The sequence below is a fragment of the Vespula vulgaris genome, chromosome 8, assembly GCF_905475345.1.
Source record: "Vespula vulgaris chromosome 8, iyVesVulg1.1, whole genome shotgun sequence".
Classification (NCBI taxonomy): domain Eukaryota; kingdom Metazoa; phylum Arthropoda; class Insecta; order Hymenoptera; family Vespidae; genus Vespula; species Vespula vulgaris.
This window is the reverse complement of record NC_066593.1, coordinates 3750590-3770407: the sequence shown is the minus strand read 5'-3', so window position 1 is coordinate 3770407 and position 19818 is coordinate 3750590. Positions and strand designations below refer to the sequence as shown.

The 19818-nt window shown below is 35.2% G+C and overlaps 2 protein-coding genes across 18 annotated transcripts in view; one reads left to right on the top strand and one right to left on the bottom strand.

The window, feature by feature from the left end:
* Positions 1-19818, bottom strand: part of LOC127065764 (solute carrier family 12 member 4) — a 128447-nt gene that overhangs the window by 73697 nt on the left and 34932 nt on the right. The window contains exon 1 of one of the 7 annotated variants that reach the window (XM_050998569.1): positions 10855-12181. The exons of 3 other annotated variants lie outside the window; for them this stretch is intronic. In XM_050998569.1, the coding sequence (XP_050854526.1) occupies positions 10855-10936 (82 nt within the window). In that variant the 5' untranslated portion in view covers positions 10937-12181. Of the gene's footprint in view, positions 1-449; positions 481-10854; positions 12182-19818 lie in introns of those variants that run through there. 3 more of the 7 variants (XM_050998567.1, XM_050998564.1, XM_050998570.1) reach the window with 3 other exon arrangements.
* On the top strand, positions 13358-19238 carry LOC127065766 (bromodomain-containing protein 7). Of its 11 annotated transcripts, none has more exons than XM_050998591.1 (4): positions 13358-13961; positions 15727-15837; positions 16686-18327; positions 18479-19238. In XM_050998591.1, exons 3-4 carry the CDS (start codon positions 16743-16745, stop codon positions 19123-19125), a joined length of 2232 nt encoding a protein of 743 aa, XP_050854548.1. In that variant the 5' UTR covers positions 13358-13961; positions 15727-15837; positions 16686-16742; the 3' UTR covers positions 19126-19238. The 11 variants fall into 11 exon arrangements, with proteins under 11 accessions (XP_050854548.1, XP_050854543.1, XP_050854547.1 ...); XM_050998586.1 differs by having other exon boundaries at positions 13359-13961; positions 16633-18327; XM_050998585.1 differs by lacking the exon at positions 13358-13961 and adding an exon at positions 14493-14965.

Sequence of the window (19818 nt, the reverse complement as noted above, 5' to 3'; positions counted from 1 at the left end):
AAAAAGAAGAAAAGAAAAAGAAAGAAAAAAAGAAAGAAAAATTTTTTGAAAAGTAACATACAAATATGCTATTATATTTTTAGAATAATAAAAATTAATTATTTATGAACTCTCAACGAACATACGTACGCGCGCATACACACACACACACACGTATAGACGTAACAATCTTTCTACAATTAATTAGTTTTAAAATACACAGTTATGTCATCCATTTGATGCGGTTCTTTTGAGGAAAAAGATAAAAGAAGAAAAATAAGAAGAAGAAAGAAAAAAAGAGAGGAAAAAAAAGAGATACACAGCAATTGAAAAGTGCAACGATCGAGTCATATAAATTACATACATATGTATGTTGCACATTATCTACCTACACACACGTACACATACACGCATGCACGCATACGTATGCATTATATACACAGTATCAGCAGATAGAAACGCATACTTACACACGTAGTCACGCATTTATACTTTTTCTTTGCAATGGAGCCAGAGCAGGGCTTAAAACGAAGGATAAAACGAGTGGAATCATAGCGCGGACGATTAACAAAGCGTCGCGGCCGAAACAGCTGCTGCAGAATCGAACGAGAGGATAAAAAAAACTCCTCCAATAGTTGCACTCGGCTGAATCATCTCGCGAGTATACAAGACACACATATATACGTACATATATACATATATACATATATATATGTATATCCTATGATGACAGACAACGCGAACCGCTTTAACCGGTTCACTGTGGAACGTAAATATAAACTCATAATAATATAAATTAATTGTTTAGAGCTTTAAAGTCCGCTCGTGACTCAAAACTACGATTACGTTATGCATTCACTTTTATACAACGCTCCTAGAATTTACGTAATATCAAACGAAACGATTACTTACAAGAGTTAACAAGTAGTAGTAATAGTAATAGTAATAATAGTGATAATGATGATGATGATGATGATGGATAATGGTTATTACTAATTGAAATAATTTATTTCTTATGAAATAATTTATTTCTCGATCGGATTAATAATTTGGTCGAATCGATCTGATAATTTTTCTTTGTTCCTCTTTTTTCTTTGATTTTTAACGATCGGAACGTTCGATCGTTGAAATTTGTAGGAATTACATTTTTCATTTACCCGATTGGTTCTTTTTAATTAATTAATTAATTTAATTTAATTAATTAATTAATTAATTGATCGTTCCGATATTCCGCTTCGACATCTATCGAATAATGAATAATTATATTGTAAAGAAGATAGATAATATTCGTTTAATCAAGATCCATCTTTCTACTTCAATATTTCCATAATTATTTTCTTCGGATTCTACAAAACCCCTTGTGCACGAATTACGAATCTTGAAATTTTTCAAGAATCTTAATTCTAACATCCGATCGATGTGAACGTTTCTTTACAAATAAAACTAAACAAAAACAATATTCCTATTTATTGTACAATATAAACACGTATATATTTAATCACCTTTTTTCATAAATTGTATACCCGATTTACAATCTCTTACAACAGTCCTCTGTACTAAAAAAATATATTAATAAAAATAAAAATACAAAAAAAAAGAAAACAAACAAAAATACAAAAAAAATATAATAATAAAAAAAGAAACAGGTTAAAAATCTCGAAAGCAAATGCGTGAAAAAAAAAGTTTGCTGTACATCATCCTAATTAAAAATTACCCAAAAACAGTATCGACTCCAATAAACTCTCTCGAGGAAAAAAGAGGCGTTTAAAAGTCATGGAGCTCCTCAAAGTAATATAAAAAAAGAGGGAGAAAAAAGGGTGATGGTGATGGCGATGTTGATGATGATGACGAGAGTAAGGAGAAGAGACGCAAACAAATGTTTTCCCACGAAGTATGAAAAGTCGGCATTCTTTTATCTCGTTGAAGAATGTCTCTGGTGTTGTGGGAAAGAGCGTGTACCAGTGGTACATCGTATCGGTTAGCTCAACGCGTCAATTGACATTTACTCTCGGGTAATTTGCGTCACGTATACTCTCTTGCTATCGTGAGCATACAAAACGAAATAGGGAGATAGAGAACTAGATAGAAAGAGATAAAGATAGATAGATAGATAGAGAGAGAGAGAGAGAGAGAGAGAGAGAAATAGCCGGTGACATTAATGGCCGGATTACAAACAGTTGGTCACCCAGTAGGCGTCCGATAAACAAACTTGCCAGTCACGATAATTTCTTTTATTTCTTATACGTTACACGTGTAATTTACTAAATACAATGACAACGACGACAACGATGACGACAGCGATGATAACGATAATGATGATGATGATGATGATGAAGATAATGATGACAAGAACGATGTAATCACCTGATTACTCTTCTTCGACTAGGTCCCATTAACGTCTTGTATCAATTAACGAACGACCTCGTTCGCGTAAATATTCCAAACATTTTCGTATTTTCTCATTTCGAAGGAAAACACGGGATTCTCTCAAATCGAATGAGAAACGAAGGGAAAAGAAAGAATGAAAAAAGAAGTAAGAAGAAAAGAAAAATTCATTCTCCGACAGAATATACGAAGGAAGAAATGTTAAAATAGAAAAATATAGGCGGATCATTCATTTCATTTTTCTCATTTCTTTTTTTTCTCTCTTCTTCTTCTTTTCTTATCCTTTTTAACTATTCCAAAGACGAGTAAAAAGGCAGATCGGTGTCAAGTATTTCCTTTAAAGAGACAAACGAAGGTTGCCGATTTACATGGCAATCGATAAAGCCCCTTTTCGTTTGGTTCACGGTCGCGAAGCCTCTACCCTCCACCTCCTCCTCCTCCTCCTCCTCCTTCACCACCCCTTTTCATCCTCCTCCCCCTATCCATCCATCCTCACACCATCCTCTACAACCTTTTCCTATCTACTACTCTACTTCCATCTTCTTTTCCATTCTTTGACAAAGCAAAAAGAACAAACGGAAAAGGAAGAACTCTCGACGAACGAACGAACGAATGAACCATCGAAACTTTCGCTTGGCGAATTTAAAAGAAAGAAAGGTATCTAAGGTACACAAGAAATGATTACGTATCTATACGCGAATAAAAAGTATGTAACGATAAGGTCTGCTTCTGTGATTTTAACTTTCTTTTTCTTTTTTTTTTTTTTCTTTTTGGTTTCTCTTCATCGATCGTATTAGTTCTTCTTTTTCTTTTTGATCACCTTAAATTGTCCTATCGTGTATTCCCATTGGATATTAATAGTTTTTGGATAAATATTTTTCTTCTGGTTCGATTCTATAAAATAATTACGTAAAGTAATATTAGATGGTATAAATAATATTGTAATAAGTTGTATTATTATATTACTAGTAATTATAATAAATCATAGTGTATTCTTTTCCCTGTCTCTGTGTGTTTATATATCGTTTCTTTTTTACAGAAGAGTAATAATTATATCGCACAAAAAGTACAAGAAAAAATATCATCAACGATAAAATAAATATTAATAAGAGTATATACATATAACAGTATAATATACTAAAATGTAATTACATCGACCAAACGTTATATAAAAATTAAAATAAAAGGAATAATTAAAAAAATAACAATTATTACCGATCAATAATATTTTTTACCAAATTTCCTATCGTATGGTTCGAAATAACGTGCGTTTGATTCGGAAAATTTATAAAAAATCGGAGAGAGAGAGAGAGAGAGAGAGAGAGAGAGAGAGAGAGAGAGAGAGAAATTCATGGTTCCCTAGAAAGATATACGTCACAAGTGTATATAACGTCGACGAATAGACGGACCACTGGCTTTGCTCGGTCGACGGGCGCGTTAGCATAATTCCCTGTTGATAAACACGAAGGTAGAAGCTTTGCTGTTCTGGCAGCATGCCATGCCGACGGAATGTCTGAGTATACATAATATGGCCGTGTAGAAGCGCGTCATACGTTATGAGTCGACAAAGAGAGATAGAGTGTGTAGGTGTATGTATGTGAGACAGAAACCGCGATAAGCGAATACGCATCTACACCTCTCCTATTTCTACGACAATTATGGCAACCTTAATCCCTTAAATTTCATCTCATCAAATATCATATTATTAGTCTCCGTTTTAGCTCCATTTATTGCCATGCAAAATTTCAAATCACATAACGCTTACACGTATTTTTATCTTTTTATATTCTACAAGTATATAATCCGTCGTAAAATTAAACGATAGATCCATATCCAAAGTTTTTTTTCATTCTTTCTCTATATATAATTGTCTTGTTAAATATAAGTTATAGTTAATACAGCAGAATTATATTAGTACAAACAATACTATACAACTTTCGTATTATATATAGTTATGGTTTTACTTTAAACCTGGTATATGTTGATAACAGAAAAAAAATTGGATTAGACGGATTTAAATCTCTAATTAGTACTGAAAAAGAGAGGAAAGAAAGAAAAAAGAAGAAAAAATGAGAAATAAAAATTACATTCACAATGACGAGTTCGTATAAAGAGAAACGACATCAGGCATCAGATAAAAAATATGCACGTCGAAAAGTCACAAAAAGGAACAACAACAAAAAATATACATATATATAAAAGAGTAAATCTCAGAAATCGGCATTACTATTTCTAACAGAACATAGGTACATACATATATACATTCATACATACATACATACATACATACATACATACATACATACATACACACACAGATAGACTAGGAATGAATTCCACACGGAGATCAGGAATATATCTCGTTGAAAGAGTACCGAGTGCTAAGAAAGACAAAAAGAAAAGAAAAAGAAAAATAGAAAGAAATAAAAAGCCGCGATGGTTGGAGGTGGGATCGCGGAAACGCAAGTGCGGAGTGTTGCACGAAAGATCGAAAAGAGAAACGAGGTCGAGCGATATTTTAAAAGACGAGTTGGTCCTTCCTCCCTCCCCTCTCTCTCACCTTCTGTCTGTCTGTCTCTATCTCTCTCCTTCAATTTTTCTTTTTTTTTTTGTTAACGCTCCCTCGCAATCACTTACAAGATCGGATGCGCAACGAATATGCGCACGATGGTCTCGCACGTTGCAGTAAAGTCCAGACCGCGAAGTACATACCTACGTTTGAAAAATGTAGAGGGGAAGAAAATAAGAGGAAAAAGAGAAAGAAGAAGAAAAAGATGAGACCGAGGTCGAGTGGAAAAAAAGTTATTGGAGAATAGGAAATGACTATTTTCCTTTTTTTAATTTTCACTAGGTGAAATACATTACATACATCTACATATGTATGTGTATATGTAATGTACATATGTATGTATGTATAATATGTATATGTGTTCCCTCGTTCGATAATAATTCCTTTTCAATTTTCCATCACTTTCCACTTCCCTATGATGAGTTAACGTCGAGTGTTATACTCTTCTCGAGTGACTTCATTCTTTCGTTGAGGAGGGTAAAAAAGTTTCGACATCAACCCCCAACCAAGAATAGTTCGTATCGAATTCGTACGAGGGTGCCACCATACGTGTCTCAGGGATGATTTTGAACGAAACGAAGGCGCCCTCGGTAGGAATCAACGTGAACAAAGTAAGGGTTGAAATAGGTGAGGACTGGGGGTTGAAATAGTAGGTGGAAGTAGGGGTGATGGGTGAAGGGTGGTGATGTTGGGTAACAATGGCTGTGAGAGATGATGACTCAACCTGCACCGTTATTTCCCTATTATTCGTCTATTCAATAATAATACATGAAATTTTATTTCAACGTCTGACAAATTAACCGCGTGTGTTTTAATGAAATTATATTGTTCTTTTTAAATCTTCCTTTTTTTTATTTTATTTTTTTTTTATAAGTAAAAATACCTTTGTATCCCTTTATTCCTTTTCGAACGAATATCATGAGCTTCCATTTTATGAGAACAGCCGTGTCGGTCGTAAAAATAAAAAAATAAAAAATTCTTAATACGATTGTGACGATTCCAACAAATATTTTTTATATCTACCACCATCGGAACGAAATAATATTTCTATCTGTGCGCGCGCGCGCGCGTGTGTATGTGTGTGTCTATAGATGTGTATTAAATATCGATTTTACTTTTATTTAATAAAACATTCCAAGCATCGTGAGACTTCTTTGAAAAAACGATCGAATCTTCGACATCGCCACTATCCCGTCCATCCCTCTTTATTTCTTTCTATAAAAGATCACTATTGGTCCTATCTATAAAACCAACCAAAGATGAAATTGTCCTAGAGCTTATCGAAGAATTTCATTTTTTTTTTTATGTAATCAAGCAAATTACTTTCCATCGAACAAAGATATTGAAAAGATAGGGGGTTGAAGAGAGAAGGGGAGGAGGGTAGGAGATAGAGGTGATGGTGGTGGTGATATTAGTGGTGGTGGTGGTGGTGGTGGTAGTGGAGACAGAGATGGAAGGAGAAGTGCGGAATAAAAATAAAAGAGGACGTGTCAGGGCGATGGATGATCTCGTTGTCGTCGGTGTCGTTGTCGTTAATGTGATTAATAAAACGTGCGGGTATCCTCCCTACTGAGAACGAGGAAAAAGAATAGAGAGCTGGAATGACGTAGAGAAGGTAGAAGGTAGTGAGAGAAAGAAAGAGAAAGAGAAAGAGAAAGAAAAAGAGGAGAAGGTGGTGGAAGGTGGAGTCGCACGATTATCGACCCCCGCGCTGCTGGCTCCGCTTTTGTAGCAGGGATGCAGCTGCTCTCACCCCTCTCTCCACCGATACCACCCCACTACCAATCCTATCAGTCGAACCACAATTCACCTTTCTCGTCGCAGCGAACTTCGGCCTTCGACCGGTCGAACAGAAACGAAAAAGGATTGATTCTATTCGATAATCAAGCCTAAAATTCGTTCTATTTTTTTTTGTGTCGCGTAATATATCAAAAAAAAAAGAAAGAAAAAAACCTTCCACGTAAATAATTAGAATTTATTCAGATGGTTTCTAGGATGCATTAAAAAATATATATATATTTTTTTTATGATAAACGGAAGAGATACTTATTGAAGAAATAATGAATTAAATAAAATCGATAGATTCGTCTGATTTCTGATTGGACATCGAATATTGGGGTCTGAAGAAATACGTACGTCTGGATACTGATTGGTGGTTGGTTTCAATGCTTTGTTAAAAAAATCGACTAACTTGCAAATTAGTTGTTGAAGGGCAAAGAGGTGGATCGAAACAAGACCGGTTAGGGGGTGAGTGTGATGGGTATTTGATATTTCGTGTACGTCCTTAACTAGATTGCATCATTCGAAAGAATCCTACATATGTATGTACATAGGTACATGAGATGTTCGATAATGAAATCTCGAGTTAACGATCGACGAATTCGTATATGGAAATATACGTACGTATGTACATACATAGATAGAGAGATAGATAGATAGATGGATAGATATATTCGTCAAGGACGTCGAATAAAACGAAACTAGAGACTATTTTAGACGTACTCGTTAGCTTCGCTAAGGTTCGCGAGCGTGACCGATAACCGCACCCTTCTAATAATAGAGCTTCACCCTTTATAATTAATCCTAACAGAGACTATTAATCTTTCCTCTATTGTCGGAAAGTATCGTAAAACATAATCTTTCTGTAATAACTATTTCTTCGATCGATCAAATATATATATATATATATATACTCGGTTAAATATTATATATTCGAAGGTCGAAAAATAGCAGTAATAATAATTAATGAGTATCACGTTTTCTAACGCGCTTTTTTTTCTATTATAGTAAGAGCAAACTGACCTAAAATGGAAGGATCGTATAACCTATCGTCGATCAATATTATTCTTTGTTCTTAGATAAAATTTTTATAAGTATCCAAAATCGATGATATATTACTTTTATGTTCCATTTAACCCTCTTAATCATTATGATAATTATTAGCAAAAATATCATCGATATCATTATCGTCATTGTTATTATGTTATTCTCATCATCACGTGAAGAAATAAGCCGTTCTTGAAGACCTTCTACAACCATCTTCTCCTTTGGAATTTTCCTTTCCAGAAATTCTTCCACTTTCTCTCATCATCGCTACTTCCGATCACGCAATTGTTATAACTTTCATAATACACGTCTTTCAATAATGACTATAACGATGACTGAATATGATTGATAGATGACTATATTTATCAGTGAACATTTACTTTGTAAGTCAATTTTATAATTCGACATTTCTACTATTATTTATTATATTATTATTTTTTTTTATTATATTAAGTAATTATTCCTTTTTAGAAAATATTGTTTTTTTCGATAAAATATATTCACGGAAATTCGTGAAGTGTTTAACAAAGTTGTTACACGTCAATTATCTTCATCTGAAAGAGACTATAAACGATAGGAAATTCTGGGTTCTTGGTTTAGCTAAACGGTGAGAATAACGCACGCAAAATGCAAGCAATCTGAATTCGAACCTTGGTACAACCAAAAAAGACTAAAAATATAGATTATTTTTAATAGATTTGTATGCAACAAATTACCGATGTTATTTATATGTGATTCATATTTAAATAAATATATTATTTTTAATGAATTAAATATATATCTTTATTCTCGATCGATCCATGAATAAATGTTTCATTGTAATTTGCGATAAATTAAAGGGTTAATCAAATTAAATGATACAAGAGTTTTTAAATGAGCAAAAATGTCCCTAAGTGAACGAAAAGTTCCTAGATGATCATAAAAACCTATTATTCCCCTTACAAGACTTTTTATGTTAATACTTTCTTTTTCTTTTCCGAGATTGAAAAAGAGTACTTAATTCTTTGAAAATCACTCGGGGAATTTTTAGCCAACCTTCAGTACTTATAACTTTTATTATTTCACTAAACCGAGTATATACAAGCATTTCTCTGGTAAATTATAGCAAAAAAAAAGGGAGAAAAAAAAAAAGAAAAAAATTGTAGAAAATTATAAAAGAATCTAATTAAATAATTTTAAATGATGGAACGAACGCTTCTTAAATAAAGAAGAACAAAGAAAAAGTAATTATAACGAAGCAATTTTTTAGAAAGTTCAACGAAGTTTTTTTTAACGAAACGCGAAATCTACGAGAGTCTTCCATTTTCTTTTTTTTTTTTTTTTATTTTTTTTATCCATATACATACAAGTAGATAATGAATTCCCTCCCCCTCTTTCTCTCTTTCGAGGAACAAAGAAATCGCGACTTAAATCGTATCGTCGAAATCAGATGAAAATGATATCGATGACGGTTTGTCTTTATAAAACCCTTTAAAACGACAATACATCCTAGTTCTTTAAAACAAAGCACGGACAAACGATAAAATATAATATGTATATATTCGCTTCGTTTATAAAGATGACCAAGCATCATCATCGTTCTCATAACCTTTACTTATTGCCGATCGAACGATCTCGTATACTCTAGAGCAATACATCGTGCATTTTTATCGGGGTGTCAACGAGCCATTATATCTCGTCTAACGATCTTCGTTTCCTCTTTGCTGTCTCATAGATATCTCTCTCTTTCGTATTATAAGATATCCTTGATAAAAATTCATACTGACGTGTCGGTAATTACAAAGTCGATCGATTTTTTATAACTTCGTCGATTCAACCCCAATCGTTCTTTTCCCTTCTAATCATTCACCTTCCCTTCCAATTGCCAAAAGAAAAGAAAAGAAGAAAAATAAAGAAAAAGAAAAGAGAAAGAAATCTGTTAAATTATTAAGAGTTCAACTTTTGGGTCACTCGATATTTCCAATGTTCAAGGTTAACTCGATGCATAAAGAAACAGCCTTAAGTCGATTTGCTAGTCTTTCGTAAGAGTATAAGAAAAAAAAAAAAAAAAGTTATGAGAGTTAGTTAGCAAGACGACGACGATCGACAAATTTATCTCTTTTATATTACTCAAGTTGCAAGTTGCAACAGCATCCGGAGGAAGAGGACAGAGAAAAAAAAAGAAGAGGAAAAGAAGAGTAGTTATCAATCTACAATTAGTTTTTTCTTAAATAAACACACACAGAGACAATTCGTCAGCATTGTTAAAATAAAAACCAAATTATTTGATATCATATAAGCAAGCAATGTTACATTAGATTAATATGATGCTTCTTCAGTCATAATATTCAGTTATAATTATTATAGAATATAACAAATTCTCGATTGGTTTAAAATTAGAAAAATATTGATCATAAATTTTCAGTCTCTTCACATTCTCTCTCTCTCATTCTCTCTCAAAAAAAAAGAAAAAAAAACGGAGGGAAAAAAATGGACGTTATCTCTAAATAAAATCAGCAACGTTAGTCGACGATTCACTGATATAACAAAACGATGACAGGGCAACATCCGTATAACGTCTATCGTGTCGTCAAAACTCTAATATACATACATATATATATATATATATATATATATATATATATATATAAGTATATATTCATGTAGGAAGAATTCCAGTCGATTTCGCTTTCGACGATGGAATAATCGATCCGTCTTTGGCGACGTGAGCCAGACACATAAGAAAATCAGGCGTCGAAGTGTGTTGGGTCAAAGCCCCTGAAGAAATAACGTCATCGGCACGATCGAGAGACAGAGAGACAGAGACAAAGGACAAAGACGGATAGATGGAAGAAGAAGAGAGTAATAGTCTGCACGCTAGACAGATAGAAATAGAGAGAGAGAGAGAGAGACAGATATATATATATATATATATATATATATATATATATAGAAAAAGAGAGAGAGACAGAGAGAATCAAACGACTTTGCAAATGACGAAAAAAAATCTTGAAAGAGTTTAAAGCGGAAGAAAGATTATACGACCACGTGGTCGACGAATCACACAACCACGCGTATCTAGTAAGAACGTCTCGAAAGTGTTAAAACTAACTTACCATGTTCGTGAATAGAAGATCGTTGCAACGGTTGAGTATACTGCGCCGTATTATTTGCTGGCGTAACTCTGAAGCGTTCCATTCTTGCCTGTCACTACAACCCCCGTTCGTTTTACGTTGTTACGAGTCTTACGAGTAGGTAAATAGTAATAACTAGTTTAGTGATAATAATCTATTGCGGAAGTGGTGGTGGTAGTAATAGCGGTGGTGGTGTGTTGTTATTGTTGTTGTTGTTGGTGGTGGTGGTGGTGGTGGTGGTAGTGGTGGTTATAACAGTGATGTGGTAATGGTGTTGGAGTAATGTTGATATACAAAAAATGTGGGAAGAGAGAAGAAGGAAGAAACGATGAAAATATTGTCTCGATTATATTCGACGATTTATACGTATAAATATATATATATATGGAAATATATATATATAACTTTCTCTCTCTCTTTCTCCCTCTTTCTTTTTGTTTGTCTTTCTCTTCCTTTTATTTATCTATCCTTTTTCAATATTTCTCTCCTTCCTACCACCCGGAATAATTTCCTCCGTTTCCCTCTCGATATCGAACGGCTACGACGAAACGGTCGCCACACTTTTCTCCTCTACGACGATAAACGACGATAAAGAAAGAGTTATCCATTCGCCGTTTCGCTTCGTAATCGCTAAGTTAAGATCGATTTGTTCGGACCGTACTAAAGGCAATTTTAATTTCAATTATTATTCACGTTTTACACGTTGTCGGAGATTGCCCGCTTTCTTTCTTTTTTTCTTATTTTCGTCCGTTCGTTCGACCGTTGGTTCGTTCGCGAGGAAAGAAGTGTATAAAAAAGAGAAAGAAAGAGAGAGAGAAGGAGAAAGAGAGAGAGAGAGAGAAAGAAAGAGAGAGAAAAAGAGAAAGAGAAAAGAGAAAGGCAGAAAGAGACCGAAAAACGAAGACGAAAAAGAAGAAAAAGAAGAAGAAGAAAACGGAGAAAGGAGAAAGAAAGAGAGAGACCGAAAATTCCTTTATCCTCGTCTATCTCTTTTTATCCATTCCCGTAACCGTCGCGTAAATACGTAGGACAAGGTAGGACGGTTAGATCGGATCGGAAACGTAGCTTTCTTATTTCCGTAAAATTATTTTTTTGCGAGGACGCACGACGTCGTACGACGACGACGACGATGACACAACGACGACGACGACGACAACGACGACGACGACGATGATAACGACGATAACAACGATGACGACGATGAGAACGGCGACGATAAGTCTCGTTCGAACACGCAGAGAGTCGAGCCTCTTTTACCGTACTAACGAGAAGTCTAGCTGGGAAGCGCGTGCTAAACGCACGCCGTTCGTTAACTCCCGCCGGACGCGCGGAGGGGAGGCGATAGAGCGTCTTCCGTCGTTGTATATATGTGTGTGTGTGTGTGTGTGTGTGTGTGTAACATACATATCACACACACACACATACATATCATACATTATGTGTGTGTACGTGTATAGAGTAAAGTTGGTTTGCGTGGAGAAGAGTGACGGCAAGAGAATGGTGAGGGTGGTGGGGTGAGTCGCGGGGTGAGAGGGATGAGTCGAGACCTATGCGCTACGACACAACACTACGACGACAACGATGAATGCGTTTAGCGCTGCGCTCACTCTCACTCTCTTTTTCTCTTTCCCTTTCTCTCTTTCTCCTTTTCTCTCTCTCTCTCTCTTTCTCTCTCCCGTCTGTTTGTTCTCTCCCCCCCTCTCTCTCTCTCTCTCTCTTTCGCATTCGACGCACCGACGACGCGACAACGACGACGCGACGACACGCGACGAGCTCGTGCTTTCGGGCCGGTAGACGAGCGCGCACGAATACAATCGAACGCATCCGAACGTTTCCGAAAATACTCGAATGCGTATGCGAATGCCTTATGATTCTCGGTAGTGGGATAGTTCCTTGTTCGATGATTCGTTGGTTTTAGAAGGGTGGGGGATGAGTATACACGTGCCATAAGCATTACCGGCTTCGTTGTATATTTCGTTTTTAAAAACGCGTCGTTCTTCCCTCCTCAGGGCCGTACCGAAAAAAGTTCGTTCAGGTTTGAATACTTCTTTTCTTTCTTTTTTTTCCTTTTCCTTTTTTGCAATACTTCTTTTTTGGACATTTTTATTTGTAGAATAATTACGGTCATATCGGTATCGCGACTATATCTTTATATTAAGTCGCGTGTATATTTAATTTTTGTTCGAGTTGGAATATGAGTTTTTTCGTTTTTTTTTTTTTTAATGATTAATTGTTTGCACTTATTCTTTACTGGGAGTCGTTCGTTTATACGATCCAGGTGGCAGCAGAATACAGAAAGCTCTTCTTTTTCGCATAAGTTATATGCATGTATAAAGAACTGCTCTATATAATATATATAACATATGTAGATATATATATATATATATAAAGCAGTTCTTTTTTTTGAAAATTATCATTGCGTCCTTCAAAGAGATACGTAATACTATGATCAATAGTTGTAATTTCTGTCCCGAACATGTGATATACTTTTATCTACGGAATAGCATATACGTGTACATTAAATTTTGTCAAAATTTCGAATACATATTCATTTCGCGAATAAACTCGTGGACTCAAGCCGTCACATCTAAATCGAACGAAAGTAATATTTCATTGCCATTGGATCGAACGTTGCAAATAAGTTAATTATTATCGATAATAATTATCGATAAAACGAAGAAAAAACAAGGAAGATAAAGAAAAGAAAAAAGAAAAAAAAAAGAAACAGGAGAAAAGGAAAAAAGATTTCGAAGAAAATTTGATTTGTTCGATGAAACGTTAAAGTAAACATTGACATTGAAGTATGAATGTACGATATATCGTGAGTTTTTAACGACATTATATTTAGATACACCGAGTGGCACGTGCAATAATCGGCCGCATCTAGAAAACTCGATTTCACTCGATTCTACTCGATTCCATTCGGTAGACATTCCGTACAGTAGTACTTACTTTCTGCATCGCGAATGCGTAGTTCCAATACGAACGTATTTCTTTCTCCTTCTTACTTTTCGTTGCATTTCGCCGAAACAGCTGATCGCTGTCGCTCTTTAATCGTATCGTCGATGTGCGGCTTCTCTTTGTAACAGGTAAGCGTATCAAACTTATTTATATTTAACAATGTAACCTTAAATCATTAATCGAAAATCTTTCGATGTAAAATAATGTTGAATATCACGTTCGTTATGGCGAATAAACGTCTACTATTTTTCGTTTCTCGCTTATTATATATAAGCACGAATCGTTTCGAAATATCTTTTCTAGGTTAGGACGTATCTCTCACCTTTAAATCTACTACGAAATAATCAAAATGTTTAATGGACGTTGATCGACTTGTACAGAGAATCATCTTTTATCGTGCAAAATCTAAAATTAATCTCAAAAGTTTGTTAACGACTAATGAGACAAGTTGCATCGCATAGGCTTCGTTCCTAGTCGTATGCAAAGACCTTCGAAGAAAATCAGATTTCTTCGTAATCCGTTTCGCGATATTAAATAATCGTGTTATTCGATGGTTGAGTTGAAACAGTTGTGTCATTTGATAATGATAAAAAATTTGTTAGGACACGATGCTTCGTACGATGTAAAAATAATAAAAAAAAAAAAAAAAAAAGAAATAAATAAACAAATAATTACGAAAATCTTTATCGAAAATCTTTATAAAATTTGTCTTATATATTTGATATCATTATTTATCAATAATATGAAACAATAAGTAAAGATCAATCGTCTTTTATCTCTGTTGCATCGTTCGAAGAGTTTGTAGACGTTTGAATTACGCGCGGTTTCTAGCGAAGCGAGCGCCATGTTCCTACGTTGACCAATCAAAGAAACTACACTAGCCTACCTGAGTATAATTATAATCATGGTATATAACGGTTCGGAAAGTTCGTGCGTGACGTATTCGATGGTCGCAGTTCGCGCTTTACATTTCTAAAGGAGTGTAATATGTTCGTCAATCGCGTTTTAATACCGTTTGGAAATTAATTTTTATTCATCGCGATAATAACCTATTTTCTAATAAGGCCGTGGCCAAACGTGTAAATCATGGGTTCAAAGAAGCACAAAAAACATAAGCGCCAGAGGCACGAAGGTGAGATTCGGTCATCCGGTATGGTATACAACATAATTACGACGACTATTTAACGAGGACTAAAACGACATTGACGACTATTTTCTTATACTTCTTTCTAAATCGCGTGATACTTTCCGCGTTTGTTATAATACGAATATAAAAACCTCGTTTATCGATCGCACGCCTCGTATATCTCTTATTATGATGCTTTTTTTTTTACCGGACATGGTTTCTACTTTCCATCAAGTAGAATGATATAGAATGTGACATTGTTTTTATAAATTCAAGTGTTTAAAGCGTTATCATTGTAGCAAAGACAAAGGTATACAAACAAAAGGTTTATTGCACGATCTGGGTATTAAAGAATCATCTTCTATGTTATGTTAAGAAGAATATCTGTTATTTCCTATTATTCCCTACATAAAAATATTCTTGTTCTTTTGTACAGTAAATAAAAGTGATTCACACCGTCAAGCACTTTGTTCGCATTCATGATCTTTGTACTTCATTTATATGTGTGTGTATCTTACGTTACTTTTACAGCATTTCAAAGATGCTGTTGCGGATAGAATTTTCTCTTTCTATCTTAAGTACATAGTCGAGGATTCGAATGAAAACATTGAACTGTGGATGGCGTGGCTCTAACGGAACACGCGTTAGATTTAAGAAGGCATTTATCTTGAGGGATAACAATGTAGTTTTATGAAGCTAAGCCAAATCGCTCTTCTTATTATTTTCATTGGAATCCTTCTCGTACTCATAGTTGAAATGATGCACAGGAATTTTGACTGCGTTTTCACCACGGACAAACTGAGAGTGAGGTTGGAGTAGAAGTGAGGTGGATTCAAAAGTATAAACGAAGGTTCCACAACGACAGGCGCGACGGGGAAGTAAGTGACGTGTAACTACAGACATGGACTGGTTGCACGACAGAAGCTAGCTGTGCTCCAAAGTTATTTAAATACCCCAAACCTATCCATTTTTGTCTTTTAAAACCAGTTGAAGTGCAACAAGATCGATAACGACAAATGATTGATCTCTTGCCTGCAAATGTCGCGGAAGATGGTATTACTCTACGATAAGAAGAAAAGAAAAGAAGATAAAAGAAAGTAAACCTGTTGCGCTTCAACCGCATAGTTCCCTGGCTGTTATGTATTACGGCATCGAAGACCGTATGTGCTTTGCTTTAGCCCTTTAAGAGGTATTTTCAATTTTAATAATTACTCCCTCCTCACTGTTCCTGCAAAATAGGTCGGTCGATGTTACAATGAAAATTATTTTATTATATATTTCTGTTGAGATTTATTTAGTTCAAATTGAGCTACTTCCATCTCGCTTTCAGTTCGTTAATGTGAAAACAAGGTCACTATCCTGTTATGAAACCATCTGTATATAATTATTAGAATGAAAACCCTTTTCCCTTTTTTTAATACCCTGTAGAAGTTTTATTAATTCTTCAATTGCACTTTATTCTCAGTCCTGTTGAACTACGAACGGGACGTATAGAAAGCATTTATACTGCTAAGTTATGCTATTATCCTGCACTTTGATTTTCTGCAAATTACACCATTTGTGCATGCATTAGATATATCATGTCGATTAAATATAGCTTACGTTAGAGCTTTCCGGATGCCTGAAATCTTATTGTTTGCATCTTATTTAATGGTCATCTATTTTGTCAACAGAAGGACAATATACGACAACGGACAAACCGCCTACTTTAAAATTAATTTTAAAGGTAGGAGGCAGCAGTGGGACTCCAGAATACGGCAACGAGTCTCCAAGCCAAGGCACTATGTTATCTCAGCACTACCAACAGCAACTAGGTATAAATTACTCTGTCACGCAAGGGGACTCAGAATATGATAGGTACATGGGTCACAAGAAGCTTAAAAAGAAAAAGAAGAAAAAGGACAAACGACACAAACATCATCACAAAGACAAAAAGAGAAGGAGAGAAGAGTCAAGTCAAGAATCCGTGGGCGACGCGGACGAAGGTTTCGTCGAAGTGCCCAAGAAAATTCCAAATCAACAATTGTTATCTCCTAGACCTCTTTCGAGCAATGAACCTAGAATCAATGTTACTAATCAAATTAGTTCGCTCTCGCCACATCGCGAGCCAAGAACTTGCGTTCTTCGGAAAATAGCAGAGCGTACGCCTCTCCAGAGACTATTGGAACATTTGTTAAGGTCGATGGAAAAGCGTGACCCGCAACAATTCTTTGCTTGGCCAGTGACCGACAGTATTGCACCTGGTTATTCTCAAATAATAACAAATCCGATGGATTTTAGTACTATAAAACAGAAGATAGACGATAATAATTATCAGAATTTGAACGAATTCGTAGACGATTTCAAGCTTATGTGTAACAACGCAACTACCTATAACCATCAGGATACTATATATTATAAAGCTGCTAAAAAATTGTTACACGTCGGTTTGAAAATGGTTACCCCTGAGAAACTTAGACAGCTAAGACCTGTTTTAACTTACATGCATGATATATCAAAGGAGGAGCTTGGATTTGAGTTGGGAGTCGAAGATCCTAACAATCCGGATGTTCTCGTTACCGAGGAACAAATCGAAAGAGAGAGGGAACAAGAGGAGAGAAACGAAGAGGCCGAAGAATTGCGAAAGGAAAATCAAAGAAAAATGAGACTGGCGAGTTTGGGTAAATTCGAAGCTATACCGGACGATCTAACGCCTGAGGAAATTCTTAAACAAGCACGTGGTGCTGCCAAATCGGCGTCAGAAAAATTAAGCCTGAAACGTTTGAACTCGAAAATGGGATTTTTGAGGCAGAAGAAGGACGGTACTACGAGTTTACAAATTATAGTTCCTGGAGACGGTGTTATACCTGGTACGAATCAAAGGCCGGTATCGTTGGGACAACTAATAGGCAAATTAAATCATGGTACTGGCGCATTGGCCGGTTTCAGAGAAGATAGGAGAAATATGTCGAAACCAGTAAAGCCATTGTATTACGGAGCATTCGGATCTTATGCTCCAAGTTATGATTCCACTTTTGCTAATCTCACTAAAGAAGAGACTGACCTGGTCTATCAGACGTACGGGGACGAAACCGCTGTTCAGTATGCAGAATCTATTCTAGATTTTGCGAAAGACTGTGATTATACTTTAACTATGGTCGACGATTTATTGGATATTCTTACCGGCGGTGATCATAGAAAGACGAAGAAGTTTCTCGAGGAGAAGAGAAGGCTTAAAGAGGAAGAGGAAAAGATTAAGCATTTATTAGAGAAGCCTATGCAGGATATAAACAAAAACATTCCGTCGTTGGAGAAAGTTCGAGTAGATATCGATCAATTGAAAACGTTGTCGGAATTGGGCATAGATATGAATTTCTTGGAAAAATTAGGTAATTATATATATATATATCTCACTCCTACTTTCTCCTCTCTCTCTCTCTCTCTCTCGCTCTATCCATCTAACGTATATTAAACTTAGTTCTCAACTTTTACATACATAGACGCACGTGATTTACATGTTCATATTTCTGAATATTTTAGAGGAGGAGTTAAAGTTCAGCGAGGATCGTGCAGCCTTACAAAGTCGTTTAGACGATACTTCGCAGATGTTGGGTCGTTTGAAACAAGTACAACACGATCGTCTCTCGGCACCTCCACCTGCTCATTTATCGAACGTTCCTAAGGCCTCGGAAACTGAAGTTGCCCTTGCCGATAAGATTACGGATAATCTCACGGAAATAGCAAAGAAACTTCCACCGTCAGCTATAGCACCAGTTGATGGATTACGTAGGGCAATGGGGATAGCACCTTTAGCTGGAGGTGAACCAATGGAAGTCGAACCCATTACTCATAATCCGGCAATAGTTACGGAAAATACATTGTTACAACCGACCAATGGCAATCAAGTTCCAACGAATCTTTTACCAGCACCATCGCCTATTCCAAATACGAGTTTGCTCAGTCCAAACAGTCAACAGAATCAAACGATCAGTATTGTCAATCCGAATCAAATGCAAATCGGTGTTACGCACAATCAAAACTCACCGTCTTTGCTAAGTACGACGGAACCATCGGGAGTTCCCGATCTGGAATCTGAACTCCGAGAGTTTTTGGAAAGCGATCCTACATTAGGACATTCACCATTACACGATGACAAAACACTCGAAGATATATTATCCGAATCATAGTACTTTAAAGTGTGAGATGCATGTATAAGGATAAATTGTACATTTTATTACATCTACGTAATAGGCACATTTTCTGATCATATGTTATAAATAAATAAGACTTATCGCAAAAATTTCTTCTCTTGTCTCATCGTTCATTTATTACTCACGTTATATTTTATTTTTATTATATTTGTGTTTTATGATATATAAGCGATTGATTAATATAATTAATAATTTATATCGTCAGATATATGATACGTTAACTCTTTTTTCAAAACATTGGAGAAATTGAAGTTATTTTCTTGTTATTCATCGGTGACATATATGTATATACATATATAATATTTGCATAACGAATATACGTATGCAAAACAGTATAGTATATCTCGTTTAGCTGGAATTACAGAGTATAAGATAACTGTCATAATATCAAATTGTTATTTCAATATTTCATTGTCAAATAATCCTTTTATATCACAAACTCTCTGTATCCTAGAGGAATAGCAAGGATACAATACTGTTATCGATTCATGACTAGTCCACCGTCTATATTGCATTTGCGAGATTACAATAGGAAGTTTAATGGAAAAATGATGGGAAAAGAGAGTTAGTGTGGGAAAAAAAGAAATAGGATATTATTATTATTATTATTATTATTATTATTATTATTATTATTATTATTATTATTATATACACACACACATATATATA

Excerpts from the sequence above, each read along its gene's own strand:
- LOC127065766 (XM_050998581.1), top strand. The coding sequence starts at position 14,920 with ATGGGTTCAAAGAAGCACAAAAAACATAAGCGCCAGAGGCACGAAG. Across the intron at positions 14,966-16,632 it reads TAAGCGCCAGAGGCACGAAG|AAGGACAATATACGACAACG; the intron begins GTGAGATTCGGT and ends TTTTGTCAACAG. Across the intron at positions 18,328-18,478 it reads GAATTTCTTGGAAAAATTAG|AGGAGGAGTTAAAGTTCAGC; the intron begins GTAATTATATAT and ends TGAATATTTTAG.